The 23,246-nt window shown below is 35.4% G+C and overlaps 1 protein-coding gene across 1 annotated transcript in view; it reads left to right on the forward strand.

Moving 5' to 3' along the window:
- Window positions 1–23,246, forward strand: part of Diaph2 (diaphanous related formin 2) — a 778,808-nt gene that overhangs the window by 55,120 nt on the left and 700,442 nt on the right. The window contains exons 2-3 of the mRNA XM_038316977.1: window positions 4,914–4,946; window positions 7,527–7,703. Coding sequence (XP_038172905.1) covers window positions 4,914–4,946; window positions 7,527–7,703 — 210 coding nt within the window. The remainder of the gene's footprint in view (window positions 1–4,913; window positions 4,947–7,526; window positions 7,704–23,246) is intronic.

Genomic DNA, 23,246 nt, shown 5'->3' on the forward strand with positions numbered 1-23,246 from the left:
TCTTGCAATAATGATCTCTTGCATTGCAATCAGAACTTTGGCATTAGAGTTTATATGTAAGTCCACCAGTTCTCTTATTCTTAAAGGGTTGAGATTCTAGAGCAATACTTTTATAATTAGGTAATGCTATATAATACTGCACTGTTATATTTAATATAGGTCATCATAAATGAAGTTTAATAAACTCTGATTGCTTGACTAATGCATAGTTTGATTGCTTCTTCAGAATTGAATTTAATGAAAATATATGGTCACTATACTTATTGATGTAATATGCCCCCACTGTAATGATCATTATCATTAGATTTGCATAATAAAAACTTACCAAAATGACTTTAATCAGTGCTTTTAATTCAAGGCTGTGATTCCAGTTTTGGGGGTCACTTTTATCTTTTGGTTTTTACTTGAGTACATGTATATGTATATTTTTATAGTGTGTACAAAGGAGTAAGAGCCATGTTTACTTCCATGTGGTTTGAGGGAAAGATATTTACATCTGTATAAATAAAATTCAGAAAATATTTCAGAACTTTTCCTTAAAGAACATTTAGAAATGAAATTATGTTTATCTATTCATTTTAAAATGCCATTTTTATGCTCTGAGGGCCTAAGTCATGGTTTGTCATGCATGCTTGGTGAATGCTCAATCCTTGCACTATAATGCAGACAGGGTTTCTTTGTGTAGCTCTGGCTGTCCTAGAACTTTGCTATGTAGATCAGCCTCATCTAAATGTCAGAGATCCACCTGCTTCTGCCTCCCCAGAATGAGGTAGATTAAACGCTGGGGTTAATTAATCCCAGATTAAAGTTTCTGGGATTAAAGGTGTACACTACCATGCTCAATTGTATGAAAGTGTACTTTAATGCAGAAATTTTGAAATGTGTTTTAAAGATCAGTTCATATGAACGTGAGTGATTTAATCTTGCCCCAAAGCAGCTATTAACAGTTTTGAACTGCATCTTTGGTGCCATTTTGTTACTGTAATGGATTGCTTTTGTACATTTCCTTTTCACTGACATTCAGTCATGTGGCAGAAAGTATTTATTTTCTATTGATGGTCATTTAATTGTGACTTATATTATGATTTTTAGTACATTTTTAGTATACAGTGTCCAAGAATCAGTTTCTGAAACTCAGTCTCTAAACTGCTAAAGATTTTCCTTTTCAGCATGCCATGGTCATTTTTTCTCTCTCAAACAATTTTAAAGAAATAAGAAATATGGTATTTGTGAAATAAAATTATAAACATTTTAAAATTTTTATGTGCATATTATGTATGTGTTTGCATGAATATCTAATGTATGTGTACAGGTGCCTGCAGGATCAGAAAAGGTGTTGGGTCTTCTGGAGCTGGAGTTAGAGTGCTTATGCGTCACCTGATGTGGGAGCTGGGTACTGAACTTGGATCTTCTACAAGAGTAGTATGTGCTCTAAACTGCTGAGCCATTTCTCTAGCTCCTGAAAACAAATATTTTAGCGAGACAAATGTATTAGGAAATAGCCATATTATAGTAAATGTTCACATTTATATAGAATGTATGTTCCATAGTGGAAAAAATTATAAATCAACATAGCAGAGTGTTTTTTATGGCTCTCTATCATAAGTAATTGGGATAATTTTTTACATGTATATAGTTTTCTTTGTGCCTTGGGGTGCTGTATCATTCTTGAAAATAAGTATTAGGGAAACAATTCTTCAAGAATAAAATAGAGCTTAGACATGATCAAGTTTTATTTTCAACCAGAGTTCCACATTTTGTTTGTCAATACTCAAATTTTAAATTTAAGAGGTGCTAGAAATAGAAATATACCTAAAAGGGACATTCCAGGTCAAGGGATCTGCAAAGCTATAAACAGAACATTATAGGACATGCAGTAAGTAAAAGATTTCAGTTTTTGTTTTATGTAATACAAGGGTCAAGAGGGAAGAAGTAGAAGGTGGCCTGGGGCCAAGTCATACAGAGCTTGAATGCCTTTGGGTCATTAGTCCTTACAGTACCATGAGGCATTAAATATTTATGAAAGGGAGTATGAGAGCCATTCATAATCATTATTGTGCCTTAGTGTACCAAGCATTGTTTTTGGCATCAGAAACACAGCCCAAAACCAGACAGAAAAATTCGTATCCATATATAGCCCATATTATAGGGAACAGAACAGATGTAAATGGTTGGGGCTATAGCTCAGTGGAAGAGTGATTGCTTAACATGTACAAGGCCACAGGTTACATCCCCAGCACTAGAGAAAAGAAAGAAAAGCCAACAGACAAGAACAATAGATTATAGATGAGCATAATAAGTTTTACTTGAAGAAGGAAATAAAATCAGGAATATGGGGATTAGGCCCACATTATTACTAGAACAGTATTTCCAGAGTAAGCCTTACTGAGGAAAAAACATTGCTAGGGGATTAAGGAACAAGTCATACAGATAACAGAAATGAATGTTGCAGGCAGAGGGAAGAGTTGATTCCTGTGGGTGATTGCTTTTCTTGGGAGCAGTGAGGTGGTTGGTGTGAATGGAGCTAGTTGAATGAAGGAGAAGCAGTAAGAAATGAGGTCAGGGTCTTGTAGTCATTGTAATGAATCTGAGTTGCACTGGAAGGGAAAATAGAGTCATTGCAGGTTTGAGTAGGGGGGTGACATGGCTTTGGTTTTCACGGTGTTACTTTGTCCCTTTCAAAACTCACTGTAAGAGAACAAAGCTAGAATAACGGAGACAAAATAGGAGGTTGCTAAGGAAATCTGGGTAAGAGCTGATAGTGGCTTGAGGTAGAGCTTTGGTGTGTGTGTGTGTGTGTGTGTGTGTGTGTGTGTGTGTGTGGTTACTGAACAGTTAGTCTTTAGGCTATTGGAAATGAATACTGACATATTGTAGAAGTCTTAAGCATAGACAAATGGAATGCAGTGGTACCATTAGCATAAATGGTACACCCTTACTTGTAAATGAGAACTTTTGCTCAGATTATCTTAAATTCCACTGAACTCTACCTGTTCATATTATGTGGCTTATTGTGAACAAAAAGGATGCTACTTCAAAAATAGAGAATTGTTAGAAGATTCCATACTCCTCCTGTAAAGCCAAGTGAAAAGATAACTAGCATTTCTATTTTTCTTGTGTTTGTCTCCACTGATTAAATTGTCAACATGTGTTCAGTTGAGATACAGATTTGAAGCATTTCTGACACACGTGTACCTTAACTTAGGGAATTTGACTAAAATAAATCATTTTTCTCCTAATTTATATTCTTGCTTTAGAGATATAGATGTTTCCAATCATAGCTTTATAACCCCGAAGGAGAAGAAAAGGAAAGCAGAAGTTGCTTAAAGAGTTATGTAATCTATCTCAAAAACCCAGGTGGACAGGCTCATGTCAGATGTTAGCAGGGTCACTTCAGGTCTGTAATTGCGCTTTACAAGAAATCAAGTCCATTACCGTGCATGAAAGTTTTCTGTAACTCACCAAGGAAACTCAAGAGAAAATAGTTGGTGGAGAAAGTTCTAAGATGAATTAATCGTTTAAATATTTCTTTAGTTTTGACATAAATAATCCCCATTTTATCTTTTGTGTTTGTGTATGATTCGTTTGCGTGTGTAGGGGAGCATATACATGTATGTGTGTATATATGTGTGTGTGGGCACATGCGTGTGTGTATGTATATGGGCACATGCATGTGTCTCTGTGTGTATGGAGTGTGTGTATACATGTATTCCAGAGCATGTACATGGCTGAGTGGAGGTCAGAGGACAACTTTGGGTGTTTCTGGGTCCTCACCTCTTTATCTTGTTTGAGACAGGGCCTCTTTGTTGTTCCTGGCTACATAGTTGGCCCACTAGCTATCCTGCCACTGCCTCTCATTTTATTGTTAAAGTCTTGGGATTATAGATGCACAGTACTGCACCTGGTTTAATGTTGGCTTCAACCTCAGGTTTTCCCATTTGTTCAGTGAGCACTTTACCTACTAAGCCATCTTGCAAGCCCCTCTAATCTTTTTCTAAGGTAATAAAGATTGTTTGTGGTTTGTGATGATTTAATACAGGGATTAGAAGTTTAAATTCCTGAGGAAATCAAAGAATTCAAAGTATAGAAAAGATCTTTGTATACACTAGTACATTTGCCACAACTGTTCTAGGGAAGGGTTATCTTTAATAGCACAGGGAGGATAGTAGTCATTGTAGGAAATTTCCTGACATTTTGAGAGCAAGCCGTTTGGACTTACTGAAAACTCACAGTAGAATTCTCTGCAACGAAAATACTGTATTTTACTTAGTAAAAACACATGCCAACATCCATGATCATGTTAAATATACTTTATTCAGCTTCTGTAACACAAGATTATGAAACAAGTCAGAAGAGCTAAATTCAATTTCTAACCATTGTGGAATGGTTCTATCTTAAATATATGTCATAAATGACATTTCAATGTACTGTCATGTGCTACATGAGAGTCTGAATCAGAGATGGGTGTGCACATATGATGGGGATCCTGTAATAGTGTATTATCTAATGACATCCTGGTTTTCTTGAGTACGTTCTGTGATGTTTACCTAATGATGCAGTCACTTACTGTGCATTTCTTGAAGCATATCATTGTCATGAAGTGATGTGTGGCTGAACTTACATAGTGAGATCTAGAATTCATACTGTTTGTATGCTATTGTAAGATTTTGAAATACCTTTTGAATCCTGAGGATTATTGAATTGTTTACAAGCAAGCCTTATTTTGTAATTCCTATATTTCATTTTTTGATGGTTGTATTATTTGAATGTTGAACTTTGTAAATTTTATTTTGGAAATTTAATCTGGTAAAAGATGAGAATCATTCAATTCCTTCAGATAACTGTTGTTCGATCCATGAATTTCTCTTTTCTGACTGGTATTTCTTTTGTTTGTTTTCTTTTGGTTTTAATAGAACATTCAAATAAAAACTTTGGCAGATGATGTGGTAAGGTGGTGTGAGAAGCATGTTATTGCATTGCTTATGCATGTTACATTTTCACTTACAAAAGTGGACATTAAAACATTTATATATGCAATGCATAAAGTGACCAGATGTTTAGAAAATAGAATAAAATAGAATAATTAGCAATAGAGTAATTTCTCCTTTTTGACATATTAACATAAACAATAATAGCCAGGCACTGTGGTGCATACCTGTGATTCTAGCACTCCAGATGCTGAAGGAGGATTATTGCAAATTGGACGTCAGCCTGGTGTACATAGGGAGTTACAGGTTAGCTAGGGCTATGTAGTGCCTCACCCTTCCTCAATAAAAAGAAACACTGCCCGAAACTTACATAAACAGTTGGGTCATATCCTGACTAAATTATATTTTTTATCATTGTAATATATTCAAAACAATATTTTAAAGTTTGGTGCATAAATGTGGACCCAAGAAAACATGGACATTTTCTCTTTTGATATTCAAATAAATTGTGAATACATTAAATTATGATATTAGAGTAAAGTATTTCCAAATCAAAAAGAAATTAAGTTCATTATCTTAGTCAGATATGTGCTATTGAATTTCAAAAGCTTATTTATTTTCAAGCTCAGACTACAGTAGTAATTCTTATTAAAAGTTTTAAGTTAGTAATGAAATGCATTCTTTATACCTAAACTTTCTTGAATAGTATTTTACACAGTTTTGTTTTTTTTTTTTTTTTGCAAGTTGCCTATCTACAAAAAATATAAAATAATGTTACTGCTCTTGGAATATGAAAGTATTCAGCTTTACTTCATCTTTTTACCAAAATATAGCTGAAAATAAGGCTTTTTTTGCATTAAAAAAGGGTGTAGAAATATCAAATCTACATGTTAGTAATGCTGATGCTCAGTATAAAAGCTTGGATTGTATGGCTATTTTTAAGTGATATGAAGTGAATGGAGAAGAGATATGTTAACTTAATGGATAATTGCATATTTAAATGATTTCATGTCCACCATATCTTTCAGTAACAGTTGACTCAGTTTATTTGGGATTACTAAAATTGTTTTTCTTGAGTTGTATAAAGATACCACCTTTCTAAACCAACTTAACTGCCCTCAAAGAGTTAAAAGAAAGTTTAATAATACAATTTACATAATTTTACAGAAGTAATTGTAATGTGAAACTGACATCAGAACCAGGGACTCATGTGCTTAAGTGAGTCAGCCTGTTCTGTGAATTGAGGGAGTTGGTTTAGATGCTATTTCGATTTTCTTCTTAGCTCTAAAGTGTTGTGGTTTTTATAATCTCTCTGTAAGCAACCATATACTCAAATAATTTTTGTAATCCTAACTAAGCTGCTTAAAACTGGTTTCTTCAAAGTACACATTATGGTTAAAAAACATTATTTCAATCAATAAAACAAAGAATATGTTCTCTTAGAGGTCTACAAAATTTTACCTAAACTGTAGTAATGTCTGTAATGTATTTGTATTCTTAAGGTTATTTGAAAGGACTGTGGTAACATGGCAGTGCGCATTCACTGTCCTCATTGCTAACATGTCTGCTTGCTTAATGTGACCTGATGGTATTGCATGTGCTTCCTAACAGACACCAGAATAAAACTGATTTGCCTTCAGTTTTATGAATACTACTAATGTTTAACGTCAAATATTTGGTGGTTTTTAAGTCAAATGGTCTGTTGACATGCAGCCAAAGTCCTTGACTCATCTTATATGAAAGAGCAAGCTAATTGTTAGAGATTGTACGTGGTATCAATGGCTTAAAGGAAATACCCACAAAGTCGTGAGTTTAGCAGAATAATATTTGGATGAGGAACATATTCCTGTTTACATTTCCAACAAATGGACTGACTGCTTTAGCTTTCATTCACTTTCTAATTGTGCCAAATATTAGGGAGGGAAAACGTTGAGGAGTATAGCAATAACAGTAACTAATAGCATCAACACACAGCAATTGTGTTTGGCTCTCTCAGTGACCCTGTAGTGTAAAGAGAAAACAGAGAGAAAGTGATTTCTCCGCAACTGATTCAGAGATACTGTTTTTTTTTTTCATTTTGGAATTGAACTCTCTGTGTCTGTCTTCAGACTCCATGCTATTCAGTTTAGTTAACTGACAGGTATTCATGTATACTTGTTACAGGTTTTGCTGTGTGCAGAAAAAAAACCATTACCCCAAACTTCCCTTTTAGTTTGCCATGAGTACCTGTTTTCTTTTTCGCTTTCCATAGCATGAAGTTGGCACTAAAGACCCATTTTCCCAGAAACAACCACCACAAGATTTTGATCCAAAGTGTCTATTCACTTACTTCCTGTGCAAAACAGAAATGACAAGTGTCTACGTTTTACTTTTGAGGCATGTTTTTTTCACCCCCAGACTTCTGAAGCTTAATAACAACTTCATGGCAGCAAAATAGTTCAATCTCTAACTGGAGCTTGCTGCTTACAATAGTGTTTTGTCAAGAGACAATAATAATATATATTATACTAAGTGCCATTTTGATGCTTCCATTCTTCATGTTCCTGGCTCCTGATCTTTTTTTTAGGGCTTTTATTTATTTATTTTTTCTGTTTGCAGCGTGACCGAATTACAAGTTTCAGAAAATCTACCGTCAAAAAAGAAAAACCTCTTATTCAACATCCTATTGATTCTCAAGCCGTGATGAGTGAGTTTCCAGCGGCTCAGCCATTATATGATGAACGATTTCAGAATTTGTCTGAAAAGGAAGTTCTGGATCTCTTTGAGAAAATGATGGTGAGTTTGACCTCTAATTTCACTGTCATTTTAAGCTATGCGTGTCTAGAATAGCACTGCATTTTTAATAGGGATGCTTGTGGTAGACTGTTTATGTCATATAAAGGACAGAACCAACTCTTATTGACAAAACAGAAGTTTTTCTATGAATATCTGGATTTGCTTGTTTGTTTATTTATTTTCTAGAATGCCTATCTTTTCTAGTCAGAGTGTCTAAAATCAGGGACAGATTTATTTCTTTTTGTCTTCTAGTATTTTGTAGTTTGTGGCACACCAAATCAATTTTTCAATTAACTTATTCCTGTGCTTGCTGGCCCAAAGCAAAGTGCACCCAAGTCTACAAGGTCTGTTGAGTACAGGAAAAACAGTTGAGAAGGCAGAGTGTAAAATAAACAACAAAATGCTAATTAGAACCAAGGAATTAATTCATTCTATTTTCTCATATTAGCAACAGTCATACAATTTACATTTCTTCTTCTTCTTCTTCTTCTTCTTCTTCTTCTTCTTCTTCTTCTTCTTCTTCTTCTTCTTCTTCTTCTTTTTACAAATTTTCACCTCCTCCCCTCCTCCCATTTCCCTCCCCCTCCCCCTACTCCCCCTTCCTCTCCCTCTTCAGTCCAAAGAGCAGTCAGGGTTCCCTGCCCTGTGGGATGTTCAAGGTCCTCCCCCTGATGTGGGAGAGTCTTCTGTTTGAGTTGATTTCATTGGCTAATAAAGAAACTGCCTGGTCCATTTGATAGACCGCCCCTTAGGTGGGTGGAGTAGACAGAACAGGAAGAGGAAGTGAGGTAGAAGGATCAATGAGATGCCACACCTCTCCTAAGTGAGATAGACCACCATGCCTCTCCTCAGGGAGAGACATGCAGTGAAGTTCCAGCCCAAGATGGACGTATGCTGAATCTTTCCTGGGCTTTTCATGACAATGAGACACGTCTGCTCCTGGCAGCACCAATCTACTCCAAGATGATGGGCATCTAAGAGGATCCTTATGGAGTTTGATAGCCATTTGGGCAAGAAACTGCTCTTGCCTGGACTATTGCATAAACTGGACATAGAGAACCCTCAGAGAGAGGACTGCTGAACTTGCCTAAAAGTGAGATGATCTTTCGGGGTTCCTGATTCATGAAAGAGTCTGCGAGACGTTCTGCAGGACACAGCAGATAATGACTGAACTGCCTTCGAAATTTCCTGCTTCATGGAAATGTCTCTGGATACTATGGGCCTGTAGGCCAAAGATGGATGCCCCAATGATAGAGAGGAATTTTGGGTGACTGTTGAGGCAGTGAGATATCTCTGTGATTTCTAGAGTTTTGTAAGTTGCTTACTTCTTATTTACTTAGGTAATATTATATCCTTCTGGAGTCTTTGATGGAGTTGAAGAATGGATAGATAGTTAAAGTTTTCCTTTGTTATGATAAAGATAAAATGGATATAAGTATTGTAACTAATTCTTACTTGATAACTATTTTGTTATATGTAATTTTACTATGTTAAAGTTAAAGCCTTTCTTTTATTGTTTAAACAGAAAAAGGGGAAATGATGTGGGAGAGTCTTCTGTTTGAGTTGATTTCATTGGCTAATAAAGAAACTGCCTGGCCCATTTGATAGACCGCCCCTTAGGTGGGTGGAGTAGACAGAACAGGAAGAGGAAGTGAGGTAGAAGGATCAATGAGATGCCACACCTCTCCTAAGTTAGACAGACCACTGTGCCTCTCCTGAGAGAGATGCCAGACGCAATGAAGCTCCAGCCCAAGATGGATGTATGCTAGAAACTTCCCGGTAAGGCACCACTTTGTGGTGCTACACAGATTATTAGATATGGGTTAATCAAGATGTGAGTAAGAGGCAGAAAATAATGGGCCAGGCAGTATTTAAAAGAATACAATTTGTGTGTTGTTATTTTGGGGCATAAGCTAGTCAGGAGGCCGGGAATTGGGCCGCAGGAACGCAACCTGCAGCTCCCCACTACATCCCCCCTCCATCCAGGTCTAGGAAGGTGAGCATCCAAACAGAGTAGGTTCCCACAAAGCCAGTACATGGAGTAGAATCAAAACCCAGTGCCATTGTCCTTGGCTTCCCAGTCAACCCTCCATGTAAGCCACGTTCAGAGAGTCCAGTTTGATCACATGCTCCATCAGACCCAGTCCAGCTGGCCTTGGTGAGTTCCCATTAGGTCGGCTCCACCGTCACAGTGGGTGGGTGCACCTCTAACGGCCCTGACTTCCTTGCTCATGTTCTTTCTCCTTCTGCTCCTCATTTGGACCTTGTGTTTCATTTTTTGTGTGTGTGGTCTAAATTAGTTCTAAAATAGTAAATATAATATTTTGATTATTCAACGGTTTATGACTGGAAAAGGGGTAAATGAAGCATTGGGCCATCTCACATTGGTTAGCTTGACCAGAACTCTTTTAGAGATACCAAAACATGATTTGTTAATTTAGCACTCACCTTACACATCAACATACATTTCATAAGAAGAATGCAATTTGTAGCTTGCCTGCCTTGTCATATAAGCCCTATTTCATCTTAAATTATTAATATTTCTCAGACACTCAATTGTTCCTGTTACCTATTCCATAGTCCTGTCTTAATTGCCCAAAATGATGAAAATAACAAACCCAGAAACATTCTTTGTGATTGTCATGCTAGTAACACTTTGTCTTTTTCAGTCTTCTCTCTTTCACTCAAACTTAATATTTCTAGCTTTAAGCTGCTGATCAGTTTAGCTAGTACCTTCGTAGCATTGACAATGTCATCTATATAAAAATATTAGATACTTGTATGATAACAACAAAATGTCTTTATATCCAGTCGTGTGGCTACTGGATTATGCTATTTACCATTTTTTTTGATTCTTTTTTTTCCTCATTTTTTTATTAAAGATTTCTATCTCCTCCCCTCCTTCTCCCCCTTCCCTCCCCTCCCTTCCACCCAAAACCCCACTCCCTCCCTCTCCAGGCCAAAGAGCCATCAGAGTTCCCTTCACTATGTTAATTAAGTCCAAGGTCCTCCCAACTCCCCCTAAGTCCAGGAAGGTGAGCAACCAAACTGACAAGGCTCACAGTGAGCCTGTCCATGCTGTAGAGTCCAAGCCCATCGCCGTTGTCCTTGGTTTCTCAGTCCTCCTCCACCGTCAGCCACATTCAGAGAGTCCGGTTTGGTCCCCTGTTCCATCAGTCCCATTCCAACTGGATTTGGTGGTCTCCCATTAGTTCTGTCGCACCGTCTCCATGGGTGAACGCACCCCTCACGGTCCTGACTTCCTTGCTCATGATCTCCCTCCTTTTCCTCCTCATCAGGACCATTTTAATGATAACTATATTCTTTTCTATAATGACAGTGATAATTTAGAGTCCCATCGTCAACACAATGAGTCTTCTTGTTTCCATATCAATGCTATAGAGGGTGAAGGAGGAGGATCATGGTTAATAAGCTAACCTGTATTACAGAGAGACATCCTATCTTAATCCATCTAAAAAAGTTACAGAGATCTATTATATAAGATAATGACTATAATTGATAATGCATTGTATCGAAAATAAATGCATATGTAAAAAGTGTTCTCAGCACAGTTATTTGAAATAGTATATATTAATGAACTAGATTGAGTCACTAAGCAATGTGTGTTTCAAACAATAAACAGAGTTCTATATTGATTAAAAAACTTATAAGTAGCAAATAAATGTAAGTGAATTTATTCATTAAGTACATATCTTTATAGTGAACATGTCTTATTAACATTTGTAACATTTTTTCCTTTATTAGGTAAACCTTTGTCATTGTTCAGTTGCCAACATTTCTTATCAGTTTACTACCTTGTTTCTCTGTCTTAATCACTGATAACAGCAAAACAGAAACAGTGATATGTGTGTGATTATCATTTATAAAATAAACACACTCCTTTAAAATAATAGTATAAATGTATCAGGAATAGCCTTCGTGAAAAACATGCTTTAATTAAAAGTTAACAAATAAATGAGAGAGTTTAAAAGGATTATATCTATTTTTTTAGAGACATTTTCTTGTACTGTCTTTGTATTCTACTTTTAGCTTGACCAATATTGCCTTAGAATGAACATGTTGTTTTCAGAATCAGCATTGTTTTTGGTTACTATATGGTCATGGGCCAGGCATGAAATTACTTTACTTGCACATTATTTCAGTTGATTCTTCTGACTGTTACTGTGTTTACTAAGTGATCTCATTTTCAAATAAGGAAATTGAGCTTCAGAGAGAGAGAGAGAGAGAGAGAGAGAGAGAGAGAGAGAGAGAGAGAGAGAGAGAGAGAGTTGGTTCAGTAACTTGCTATAGCTATTAAGTGGACAAACTGATACATATGCTTAAGTACATAATAAATTTAAAGCATTGGAATTTTGGTGACACATTTATTTAATATTTCAATAAAGCTATATATAAAATCAATATGATTTCTGTGCATATTTATTGAGGAAATACATAGGTTATGAGATACAGAGTCTGAGGTGGAGCATTTCCTACAGTTGACACCACCTTATCAGTAGTTGCCCTTTATAGAACCTCTCCAAAGGCCAGCAGTCTTATAATAGAAAGCTGTTAAGGTATTGTCATTGTAGTTGATTAGAAGACACTGAAGTTACTTTTTCTGAAACACAGAAGTATGTTTTCAGATATGAAATTTCTTTGTTTTATTTACTCTTTGTGGGTGTCCTCTTTACAAATAATGTAAACAAAAATATCTTATTTCATGGCTACTAAGATTATCTGGTTAGAGTCTTTTGATATTACCGATATTTGACTGTTCCTGTTACTCAGGATTTGGAATTTACAGAACTATCATACAACTGTATGTCATGTTTAGTCTACATGTGGTGTTTGGATTTTAGGGTGCCATATCCCAAGTGTATTAAATAGCACCGTTCACACACTTCCTTTCTGTTAGTTGCTTGACAACAAATGTATTAACTTATAATTTCCAATGCACTGGATTATTTAACTTTTTTTGGAAATAGCATGTTTTCCTAAAACTTATGGTGGAAAAACAATAAAAAGCAGTATTCAAAATTATGCTATCTCATTCTGATAATTGATACTCTTATTGCTTGAGGATCAAAAGGACCAATAGCATTTCTCATTGTAGCAGTTAGTAGAAGATAAGTTTAAAATTACAGCAGACTAGGACATTTAAAAGAGAATTTTTTATTATTTTATTATTAATTATTTTATTATTAATTATTTTATTATTAATTTTATCATTTTATTTTATTATTAATTATTCCCTAATATCTCCCCAGAAAACCAACTTGATTTATTTTGAAATGAATAAAAATTCTTAAATGAGAGGGGCAGTTATTAAAAACAGCTAATCAGTGTGGTAGTACATGACTGTAATTGTAGCAGTCAGGAGGCCAAGGTAGATAGATCTCTGTCAATATGAGGTGAGACTGGGCTTTCTAGAAAATTATAGGTCAGCCAACAGGGCTACATACTAAGACTCTATCCACCCTGTGTTAAAATAAGAAGGTAGGTGGCTTACTTTTACTTTGAATGTTTTCTTGACTCTCACACTACTCTGTGTATCAATAAATCTCTTTCCACATAATAGATATTTGAATATTTGATTTAGCAAACATAGACTAAATAATAGTACCAGTGGCTATTACTGATAGATTTAAAGGTCTTACATATGAAATTTTTAGGTAAATCTTCCATAGAGCACACACTCTTTACAAAACACTATTTTTCTATATTTCATTGATGTATTTTGCATCTTTGGCCTAATTTAATCATGGCATAGTTATATGTAATAAGTGCTTAATTATTAGTTTTGTATTCCACCTGTTAGAATTCACACAGTTCACACTGGAGCTTTTAATCTTGTTCTTTTCCTTTTTCCCTTCATTAATTTACACAGAAGAGTTGCCTCTGGACACCAGGTGCTCTAATTTAACCCAAGCATATTGTGTTCCCTTGACTGCTATTAAGGGATTTTTTTCCCTCACTCAGTACCAGCTCTTTAGAAGTTGGTTAGCTTGACTGAGGACCTTTGAGTGCTCTCAGCATAACCAATTTTAATTAACAGTTAAGTTACCATAAAATACATTATTGGTAAACTAGGCCTTTATATGCATTTAAAAAAGTCATGGAGTAGTTGTCAGAAATGATTAGATTCAAAGAAATTGTTCAGACAGCCCAATTTCCACCAGTTACATTTACATTTCCTATATACTTACTCCATATTTTAGAACATGATATACATTTTATTTTACTGTGAAGAACTGTATGGAAAACACATAAAGGAGTAGGAACATGTACTCAGTAAACAGATGTCAAAACTAATCTGGATTTGGATCAGCTTACTGTTTTGCCATTATTAGTATTACAAAGGTTCATAAGGGAAATGGAAGGAAGACGGGTATTGAAGGAGGAGGAATTAAAGAACTAGGTTTGCAAGTTGACATTATAGTGGGACACAGAACCCATTGTTTCTTTTCTAGGTCTGAATATGGAAATGCCTTGAAAATACTACCCTTTTTAAAAAAGGGAGTTTTTTATATTTATTATGAGTATGTTTTTAGCAATTATTAGTTGATCTGTACTGTGTGCTAAATAGTATGCTATGGGCTTCAGGTTTAGGAATAAATGGAGCACCTCCCCTTACTGCCAGGGAGCAGAGCTCAGTAAAAGAGACAGGTGAGCATGGCTTGCTTCATTCTAGGATAGCAGTGGATTGGCTGCCTTAGTGGGATATAGTTTTTTGAACCTCTCCTGGGGGCTCAGAAAAAAAAAGCACATGAAGATTTAAAGGAAATATGAAAAGCCAGTGTCCTCTTCTGAATTATCAGTCATTGTTTCTCTGACATCAGCACATTCTCTTAGTTTGAAGAATTCATCAAAGTTCAAGGGTTCCAATATCCTAGACACTATTTTGAGGGCGGGGGGAGAAGAGAAGAAAGAGGAGAGGGAAGAGGAGAGAGAGGGAGGGAGGGAGAGGGGGGGGTGGGGAAAGAGAGAGAGAAAGAGAGGAGAGAGGGAGAGAGAGAGAGAGAGAGAGAGAGAGAGAGAGAGAGAGAGAGAGAGAGAGAGAGAGAGAGAGCAGCGACCTCAGAAAAAAATCCCAACAGTCAAGGAGTTTATGTTCCGATAGGGTGATGTATGGAAACATAAAGTGGCATTGTGAAAAGAAGTAGCAAAAAAGCAAATTTCGAGTCATGGTGAACTTGCTTTGACAACTCTCTCCAGAATGTTAGATCCTTTGTTATTTCAGAGGTCTTAAACATATCAAAGATATTGTTCCCCACACAAGGGCTTCACTTTGTATGGCCTGTAAGCTAACAATGCTTGCCTTATCTTTTATATTTTTACTTTATTAGTTTTTTTGTGTGTTGGTGTGTATGATGTGTGAGTGCAGGTAGGAATGCACACATGCTGAGGTCACATGACAGTGACACTTGCAAGAGTTGATTTTCTCCTTCCACCTACTATGGGTTCTCCAGGGTCCAGCTCAGGTCACCAGACTTGCATGCCAAGTACCTTTCCCTGCAGAGTCACTTCACTGGCCCCATGCTTTTTGTTGTAAATGGTTTAAGAGAAGACTGTTTGAAAGCACATAGAAATTACATGAATTTCATTGTCTACAAATGCGATTTTGATGAATGCAGCTATGTCTCTTTTCAATTCTTATTTTGTGTCTTTTTTGGACTGTAGCAAATATATTTCTGGTCTAGGCTATTCTGATCTATATAGAAAATTCAAGGCTGAGCTGGGATACACAGGCCCTGTCCCAAAACTTAAAACCAATTAACCCAAATGGAAACAAAATAAAAAGCAAACCCAGAAAAGAATGAAAAGAAAGACAGAGACTATTTAGTGAGCAAAAATTAAAACACTTACTACCTTGCATTGATATATTGCAGAAAAACTTTGTAACCTTAGGACTGGTGCACTGGTCTTTTTAAGCCTTTTCATTTGTCCTCCTCACTTGAGAAATAGTATATATAAAAATAAATGTGTGTGAATTTATTTGTGAGTATATATGTATACATTTGATTTTAAACTATGAATATATATTTATATGATAATGTTATGAATTTATAAGCTGAATGCATAATCAAAATTGAGAAAACAAATGAATGAGATTTGCCAATAAATTTATTTCTTCAGACAAAAGCCTTTGCTTTCATGATTGTTTTTATTGGGTGGTGACAAAGATTCCATGTTTTTTATGTCTTGCTTTAAAGCAGGCAATAATTAGAATACTTCTAAGTTCATTTTATATTGATATTTGGCTTGATATGTCACAATCAAAACCAAAGGCTGGCAAAGAAGCCTAAGTTCAGGGCTGAAGAGATGGCTCAGTGGTTATTAGCACAGGATGCTTTTCCTGAGGACTTGGTTTTAATTCCTAGCACCTACTTGATAGTTTACAGCAATATGTAACTCCTTTCTCATGGGACCTGACATCCTCTCCTGATGCCTGAAGACACCAGGCACACAAGTTGTACACACACATACATGCATCAAAACCCTCACATGCTTAAAATACATAAAACAGCAAGTCCAAATGGAACAAGTAGGTAGTTAACAGAAACTAAATCAGAGCATTGACTTTTATCAATCCAGTCCATTAATCAGTCTTCACCAGGACAAGTATATTCTCTTCCCCTTTGATGACAACCAGTTGTGCAATGAGTATGGCATGTTACATTTTAATGTTTTTACGTTAATGGATTCAAATGTGTCTTAATGAGGGAGTCTTTAATTAAAGCTATTAGAGACATGGACTCTTTGCGCTTTCTCTTCTATATAATTGATGTGTAGGTCCTCATCCTCATGGGTGTCTACTCCAGACAGTATGTAGCCCCGAGAAGAAAGAATTACCAGTGATTTCAGCGGAACACTGATATGGAAGTTGAGACAGCTGATATGTGTCATTCCACATTGGGTTCTTTGAAAAGAAGTTACTTTCTAACTAAAAGTTTTTAACACTTTTTTGTTAAATTAAAAGAGAAATGTCTACACTACCCTTTAAAATATTTTATGTTGCAATAAACAGAGATGTGTTTGTAGAGAGAAAACACATTCTTTCTTTATACAATGTATTTGAAAGTATTCTTGCAAGTATAGCTAGTATGCTTTTCATTTCTGCCTCCTCCGTGTTCTCCTAGCTTTCTTTTTCTTAACCCTTCCAAGTTCTATCAGTTCTTTTGTTCCCCAAGACAGTTTCGCATTTATTTTCATGTAGTACACATACATGATTTTATATATTTATATAAATTCTCAGAACCACAAATGAGGGGAAACATCCATTGGTCATTCTGATACTAGCTTGCATTGTTCAGTGTGGTTAGGCAGAAAATGTTTTCAAGTTTGTTTCCTACCTCATTTCAAAATTATGTAAATATTTTACTGTATTTGTTTTTCACATATTTTTGAGATAGTCTCACTCTATATCTGAGACTAATTGGGAACTCATCACGTACCCAAGGCTAGCCTTGAACTTGTGATCCACATTCTGCAGTTTCTAGAGTGCAAGATTTATAGGTGTGAGCTATCACCCTAACTGGTTTGATTTATAATTTTTTGTCTTTTTTTAAAAAATAAAATCTGATTTTATTTGTATAGCACCCTGTGTACTTTTGATTAAAATACTTCCTAAAATGGCTGTTTGAGTTTTCTACATGTAGGTGTATTCAGGAATTCTTCATAATTGTGTTTTTTTCCTTAAAGCATCTTATTAACTTCAGCCTTTATTTTAGCAATATGTTTTCCCTATTAAACTGTTCTCTTAGTGACTCAAAGAAAAATAGTGTGTGTGTGTATGTATGTATGTGTTGTAACAACTCTAAGCTCGTTTACAAAACAGCTGTGAACCTCCCACACTTGAGTTACTTTCTTTTTCTTTTTCTTTTTTTTTTTTTTTTTTTTTTTTGCTTTTTTCGAGACAGGGTTTCCCTGAAGTTTTGGAGCCTGTCCTGGAACTAGCTCTTGTAGACCAGGCTGGCCTCAAACTCAGAGATCCGCCTGCCTCTGCCTCCCGAGTGCTGGGATTAAAGGCGTGCTCCACCACCGCCCGGCTTGAGTTACTTTCTTAATATCTGCTTTTGCACATTTTTTGTTTGTTTTTGCAATGATTCTGTATGTCTTCTGCCAGTATTTGATGACAAGGAAGACAATTTATTTATTTGTTTTGCATTTATTATTTCAGCTGATGCTACCATGTGTTTCCAAGCTGCTGTGGGGACATTTGTTTTTTTCTATTAAAGAAAATTCTAAAGAGGCACATAAACATGTGCCATTAAGTTTATATACTATCACTAAGATCCAGAATAGAGATCATGTGATTCTAATTATTGTTGAGAAAATTGAAGATGCTGACTTCATGCTCTGGTTGCTAGGATTTAAAATGGCCTGTTACTTTGAGGTGGAATTTTACTACCATTGCCTAGTATTTTAGTATATAATATGTACATAAAGTGGGGGTCATCATCAAGATTGATAATGTAACTATATTTCAAATGATTACTTTAATTATTTCTGTCTTGTAGAGACAGCTTATTGGAGTTAGATTTTTGTTATTTTTGCTATCTGATAATGGAAAAAGACTCAGTTACAAATAAGAGATATAACAGTCACCTATCTTGTTCCCTTGTGCTTGTGCTATTGTTATTATCCTATTATCTTCAAACTGTTGTCTTTATAGAAATCACTTAGTGTTTCCATTTTCTGAGCGTTTATTTGCTTAAAACTAGATAAAATAATCAGTAAATATACCAAACATTGACTGAAGTGTGCTGTAGTACACTGAAGGTGAATAAATATGCATTGTGAATATCTCACTGCTCTTTTAAGCCACTTCATGTACCATTCAAACTTACAGATCCAAGGAGGAATCTAGTGAATATTCTCAGTTAAGTATTTAGTAAATTTATTTTCTTTAATCCTCTCAATGACTGCTATTTTTCAACCCTAGTGGATCCTTTATGTGTTCTGTCTAGTCTAGAAACATTGGTTGAAGATTGTACTCACAATTAACAATTATTAGATAGTGAAAGTACTAGTTGTGTTTTCTCTCTCTCTCTCTCTGTCTCTCTCTCTCTCTTCCTTTTATGGAGCTCTACATTTCCTCTGCTCCCTTCCCTTCCTCTCTCCTCCACTTCAACCCTCTCCCATGGTCTTCATCCTCCCAATTTACTCAGGAGACCATGTCTTTTACTACTTCCCATGTAGATTAGATCTATCTATATCTCTCTTAGGGTTCTCATTGTTGTCTATGTTCTCTGGGATTGTCATTTGTAGGCTGGTTTTCTTTGCTTTATGTTTAAAAACCACTTATGAGTGAGTACATATGATAATTCTTTTTCTGGGTCTGGGTTACCTCACTCAATATGATGTTTTCTAGCTCCATCCATTTGCCTGTCAATTTCAAGATGTCATTATTTTTTTCTACTGTGTAGTACTCCATTGTGCAAATGTACCACATTTTCCTTATCCATTCTTCGGTGGAGGGGCATTTAGGTTGTTTCCAGGTTTTGCCTATGACAAACAATGCTGCTATGAATATAGTTGAGCACATGCCCTTTGTGGTACGATTGACCAGGGATAGTTATGTTTCCTTAATGTACATGATGTGTAGTGGAGGCCTCTGACAGGACCTTGAAAAAAGAAATAGATGTGGAAGTTGTATATCAAACTTAATAATATTCACATAATGTTATGCTTTTGCCTCTGCCTTTACCCTCATTCTATATTCAGAAGTACTATCTTTCCACTTTATCCATTTGATTTTGTTTTTCTACCTGAGAACTTATACGTTATGTGGCTATAGTCTGTATAGTTTAATAGAGTTACCCATATCTTTTACAAGCTTGAAGCAGTTGATAAGTGCCAGGTTAACTGGCCACTAGTTAAATTACATTTAAAAAGAAATCTTTGGTATTTTCATTTGGTTTTAGGAAGTAAACATTATATATTTTGTTTAAAGAAGTTAGAATTATGGAATGAAAAAAAAAGTTTTTGGTGTAGGAATACATATCTAAGAGGTTGAAGCAGAAGGATTATGAGTTCTAGGCTAGCCTGAGCTACACACCAAAATCCTGTATCAATAAAACTGAATATAACCAAACTCAAACTTACCTACCACCCAAACAATCTTGAAAATTATTTGTTTAAGTAACACTATCAAGTTCTACAGATTTTAAAACACAAAACATCAAAAATAATTATTTTCATTGTTGATACTAGTGTGTTTTAGGTACTAAGGTGCCATTAATTAATATTTCATAAAGGTCCATATCTTTCTAGCCTAAGATTTTGAGGTAGAAGAAGGAGAGAAAACCAAAGAGGGATGCGAAAGAATGAATGAAAGAGTAAATGAAGTAATAACCAGCTGGTACAGCTTTTAACCTTCTCATCTGGCTCTATTTTTATAGAGTTCCTTCTTCATCACTTTAGTGACACAGTGTTTGGGGTTATAGGTGTCCGCCAATGTTATAGCATGTGCTGCATAGGCATGAAACTCTGGGTTTAAGCCCCAGCACCAAAAGAAATAAAAACAAAACAATAAAAAAATCAAACAATATTTGTGGAAGTAAAGGAATGTGTCTAGAGGAGTGAAAACAGGAAAGAAATGATGTTTATAAATACGGCTTAATTGAATGCTATCCTAAGTGGTCAGTTATTTAGACTTCAATATCATTTTAGCACTACATTCCTCATATATTGGGGATACATTAAACAAACATGAAATATGCTTATATTTGCTTTGTGTTTTGATTATTGAAAAAACTCTGTGTTTAGAAGTAGTTTCATATTCAATTATGTTGTTTAGAGTTAATATTGAGTTATGAGTATTGCTCTATTTAGTTTTATTATTGTATTATAAAGCTAGAATTAATGGTTTGAAAGTATCAAATGCATAATTAGTAGTATGTTTTTCATTTCTATAAGAATGAAATGAGTAATTATAGACTCTTCTGTTCATATGAATGCTACCCATTCCTAACCAATGTAGGCAGCTGATGATTCTGAGGCAACTTACAGTGTTTAAAGAAAAATTCCCAAATATCACATGGGCTCAAAAAATATTCGTTAAGGGCTTACTGTATTCCAGGGACCAGGATCTTGACTGGGATTACAGAGATAAATAAGTTCTGACCTTCAATAACTCTAGAGTTTTATGGTGATAGTTCTATGACAAAGTGTTAATTATAAATAAAATTAGTATGGAAGAACAAGAGGAAGGTTTTCATTTCAAAATGGGCCATTGTAGAAAATCTTATGGAAAGTTTAGTGGATGAACATAGTTTAAAGTATAAAAGCTGACCAGATATGGATGGAGTGGGAGGCAGCAGCTCACAGAGGGAGAAGTGACAGAAGGATAGGTATCATATAAAAAACGGTGGGACGTATAAAACAACATAATATGTGTAACAGTCACTGTGAACCTAGTATTAAAGCATAATGGGTTAAATGAAAAGAAGTTCCAAAAATGAGCATGGGAAATTGATAGCATCAGTGGGAGATATTCTTTGGGTACTGGTTAGTGTACACCAGGCTTGATATGTATGATCGTACACAATCTTGACAGCATTCTCTGAGGTGTATAATCTTACACTACTCTTATTGTTTAGCCTGTTTTCTGACAATGCCATTTCTTTTTTGAGGACTTGATCACTGCAGTAGGTGCCATTAAAAATCAAATGGAGGTACTAATGTGGAGCTGTCCCTGGAAGAAGGGATGACACTACCACCCTTTCAGTTATGTTGGCAAGTTTACAAAATCCAGAACGTTCTCACAGTTGCACAGTTGACTGTACTCGGGAGGTGTAGATTCATTGTAGTTACTTTTATATCAGACAGAAATTTCATCAGAATGCTTTAAAGCAGTAGAGAAATAACCCAACTCATGTGGAGGGAACATAGGAATTTTGATTAAAACAAGCCCAATATGAGGTGCTTAGCCAATGTCACCATAAAATCCAAGGTCAAATGAATAGATGCATGTTATTTAAAGATGAAAGGGAAGCCTCAGAATATTTGGGAGTGATAGAGATGGACTGTAATCAATGTCCTCTGAACACAAACTGAAGCTGGTGTATATATTTGAGCCTGAGAAAATGCAGACTTCAAAAAACCTTTACATGGGTTCTTAAATTAATTTCCTTTGATCCAGCTACCATCCTCTTTAGTTTGACAGTTAAGAGTATTCACTTTAAATGCTTCAGTATCTCATATTTTTGAGTGTAAGAATACATAATCTAGATTTTTAAAAGGTATATTAAGTATTAAGGGATAGTAGTTTGCTCCTCAATCAGGAGGGTTGCAGCAACAGACTCCAAATGGCATTATAGGAATTGCTTACAGAGCTACATAGTGAAATATAGTCTGATTAAGGAGCTGTCGCCATTCCAGAGCCAATTGGTCTGTCTAGGTAAAAAATATGTGGCTGCTGCCATCAGCTCCCTATCTACGTCATCTCTGTTGCCACCCATACCAGCAAGATGGATAGCCTGTTCATGGCCTATTTCTTCACATAGTTTATTTCTGAGTCTATACCTTTTATAAATGCATTTCATTGGTGAAGACTAAGCCACATGTCTGTACTGAAATTATATATAAGGGAAGTAGACAAATGCGGTTTTTATGGAGTCATTGTTTTAAAGTGAAATTGACAATGTGAGGATGCATTAAAATGTAGAACGCTTGTGTAAATGGTGCTGGGCAGCCAAAAATGACAGATGACCTCTGGCATCTTTTAACTAGTCTCCTGGCCGTTAGTCAGATTTTTCTCATTCTTCATAACTCAAATCCAGACTAAATCTTTGCTGACCTTACCATCTGTCCTATGTTTTCAAGGGATCTTATACATGACTCCATTATAATAACTTGTACCTATTAGATCATGAATTACTTTTGTTTGTTTAGTCAACAAACTTAAATAACATATACTAAGGACCAGACATTGATTCATAAATAATAGCATTTAATTTTATTATAAAAGCAGTTTCTCAGCTTTTCAGTGTTAACTGTCTAGCACAGTACTTTATGTATAGTATATGTTAAATTACTTATTTATATGTTAAATTACTTATTTAACATATACTATACATAAAGTACTGTGCTAGACAGTGATTCCAATTTTAAAAGAAAATTAGACATGAGTCTCTGTCCTTTGACTTTACTATATTTTCAAATTTTTCCTGTCTATATTTAATATCCAGATCTATAAAGAAAACATTAACAAAAATTAAACTGTACACAAATGGGGAGGCAATGAATGAGTTTTCTGTCAGCTACAATAGCAGGAACGGAATAGTTTATAAGAGTCAACAGTTTGTAGGAACAGACTAAGGGATAAGAAGTGGCAGAGGGGGTATAACATGATCAAAGTGTATTTTATACATGTGTGAAGTTTCATAATGAAGCCCTTGTATAGTTGATACAAGGTAATTTAAGACAGTTTTTTTTTCACACATATCTAATACAGACAGACTGACAGACTCACAATCAGCTAGATTTCCTTTTTCTTTTTCTTTTTCATATGCAGCAACTTTCTGAGAATTTTTC

This window comes from Arvicola amphibius, chromosome X (genome assembly GCF_903992535.2).
Source record: "Arvicola amphibius chromosome X, mArvAmp1.2, whole genome shotgun sequence".
Taxonomy (NCBI): Eukaryota; Metazoa; Chordata; class Mammalia; order Rodentia; family Cricetidae; genus Arvicola; species Arvicola amphibius.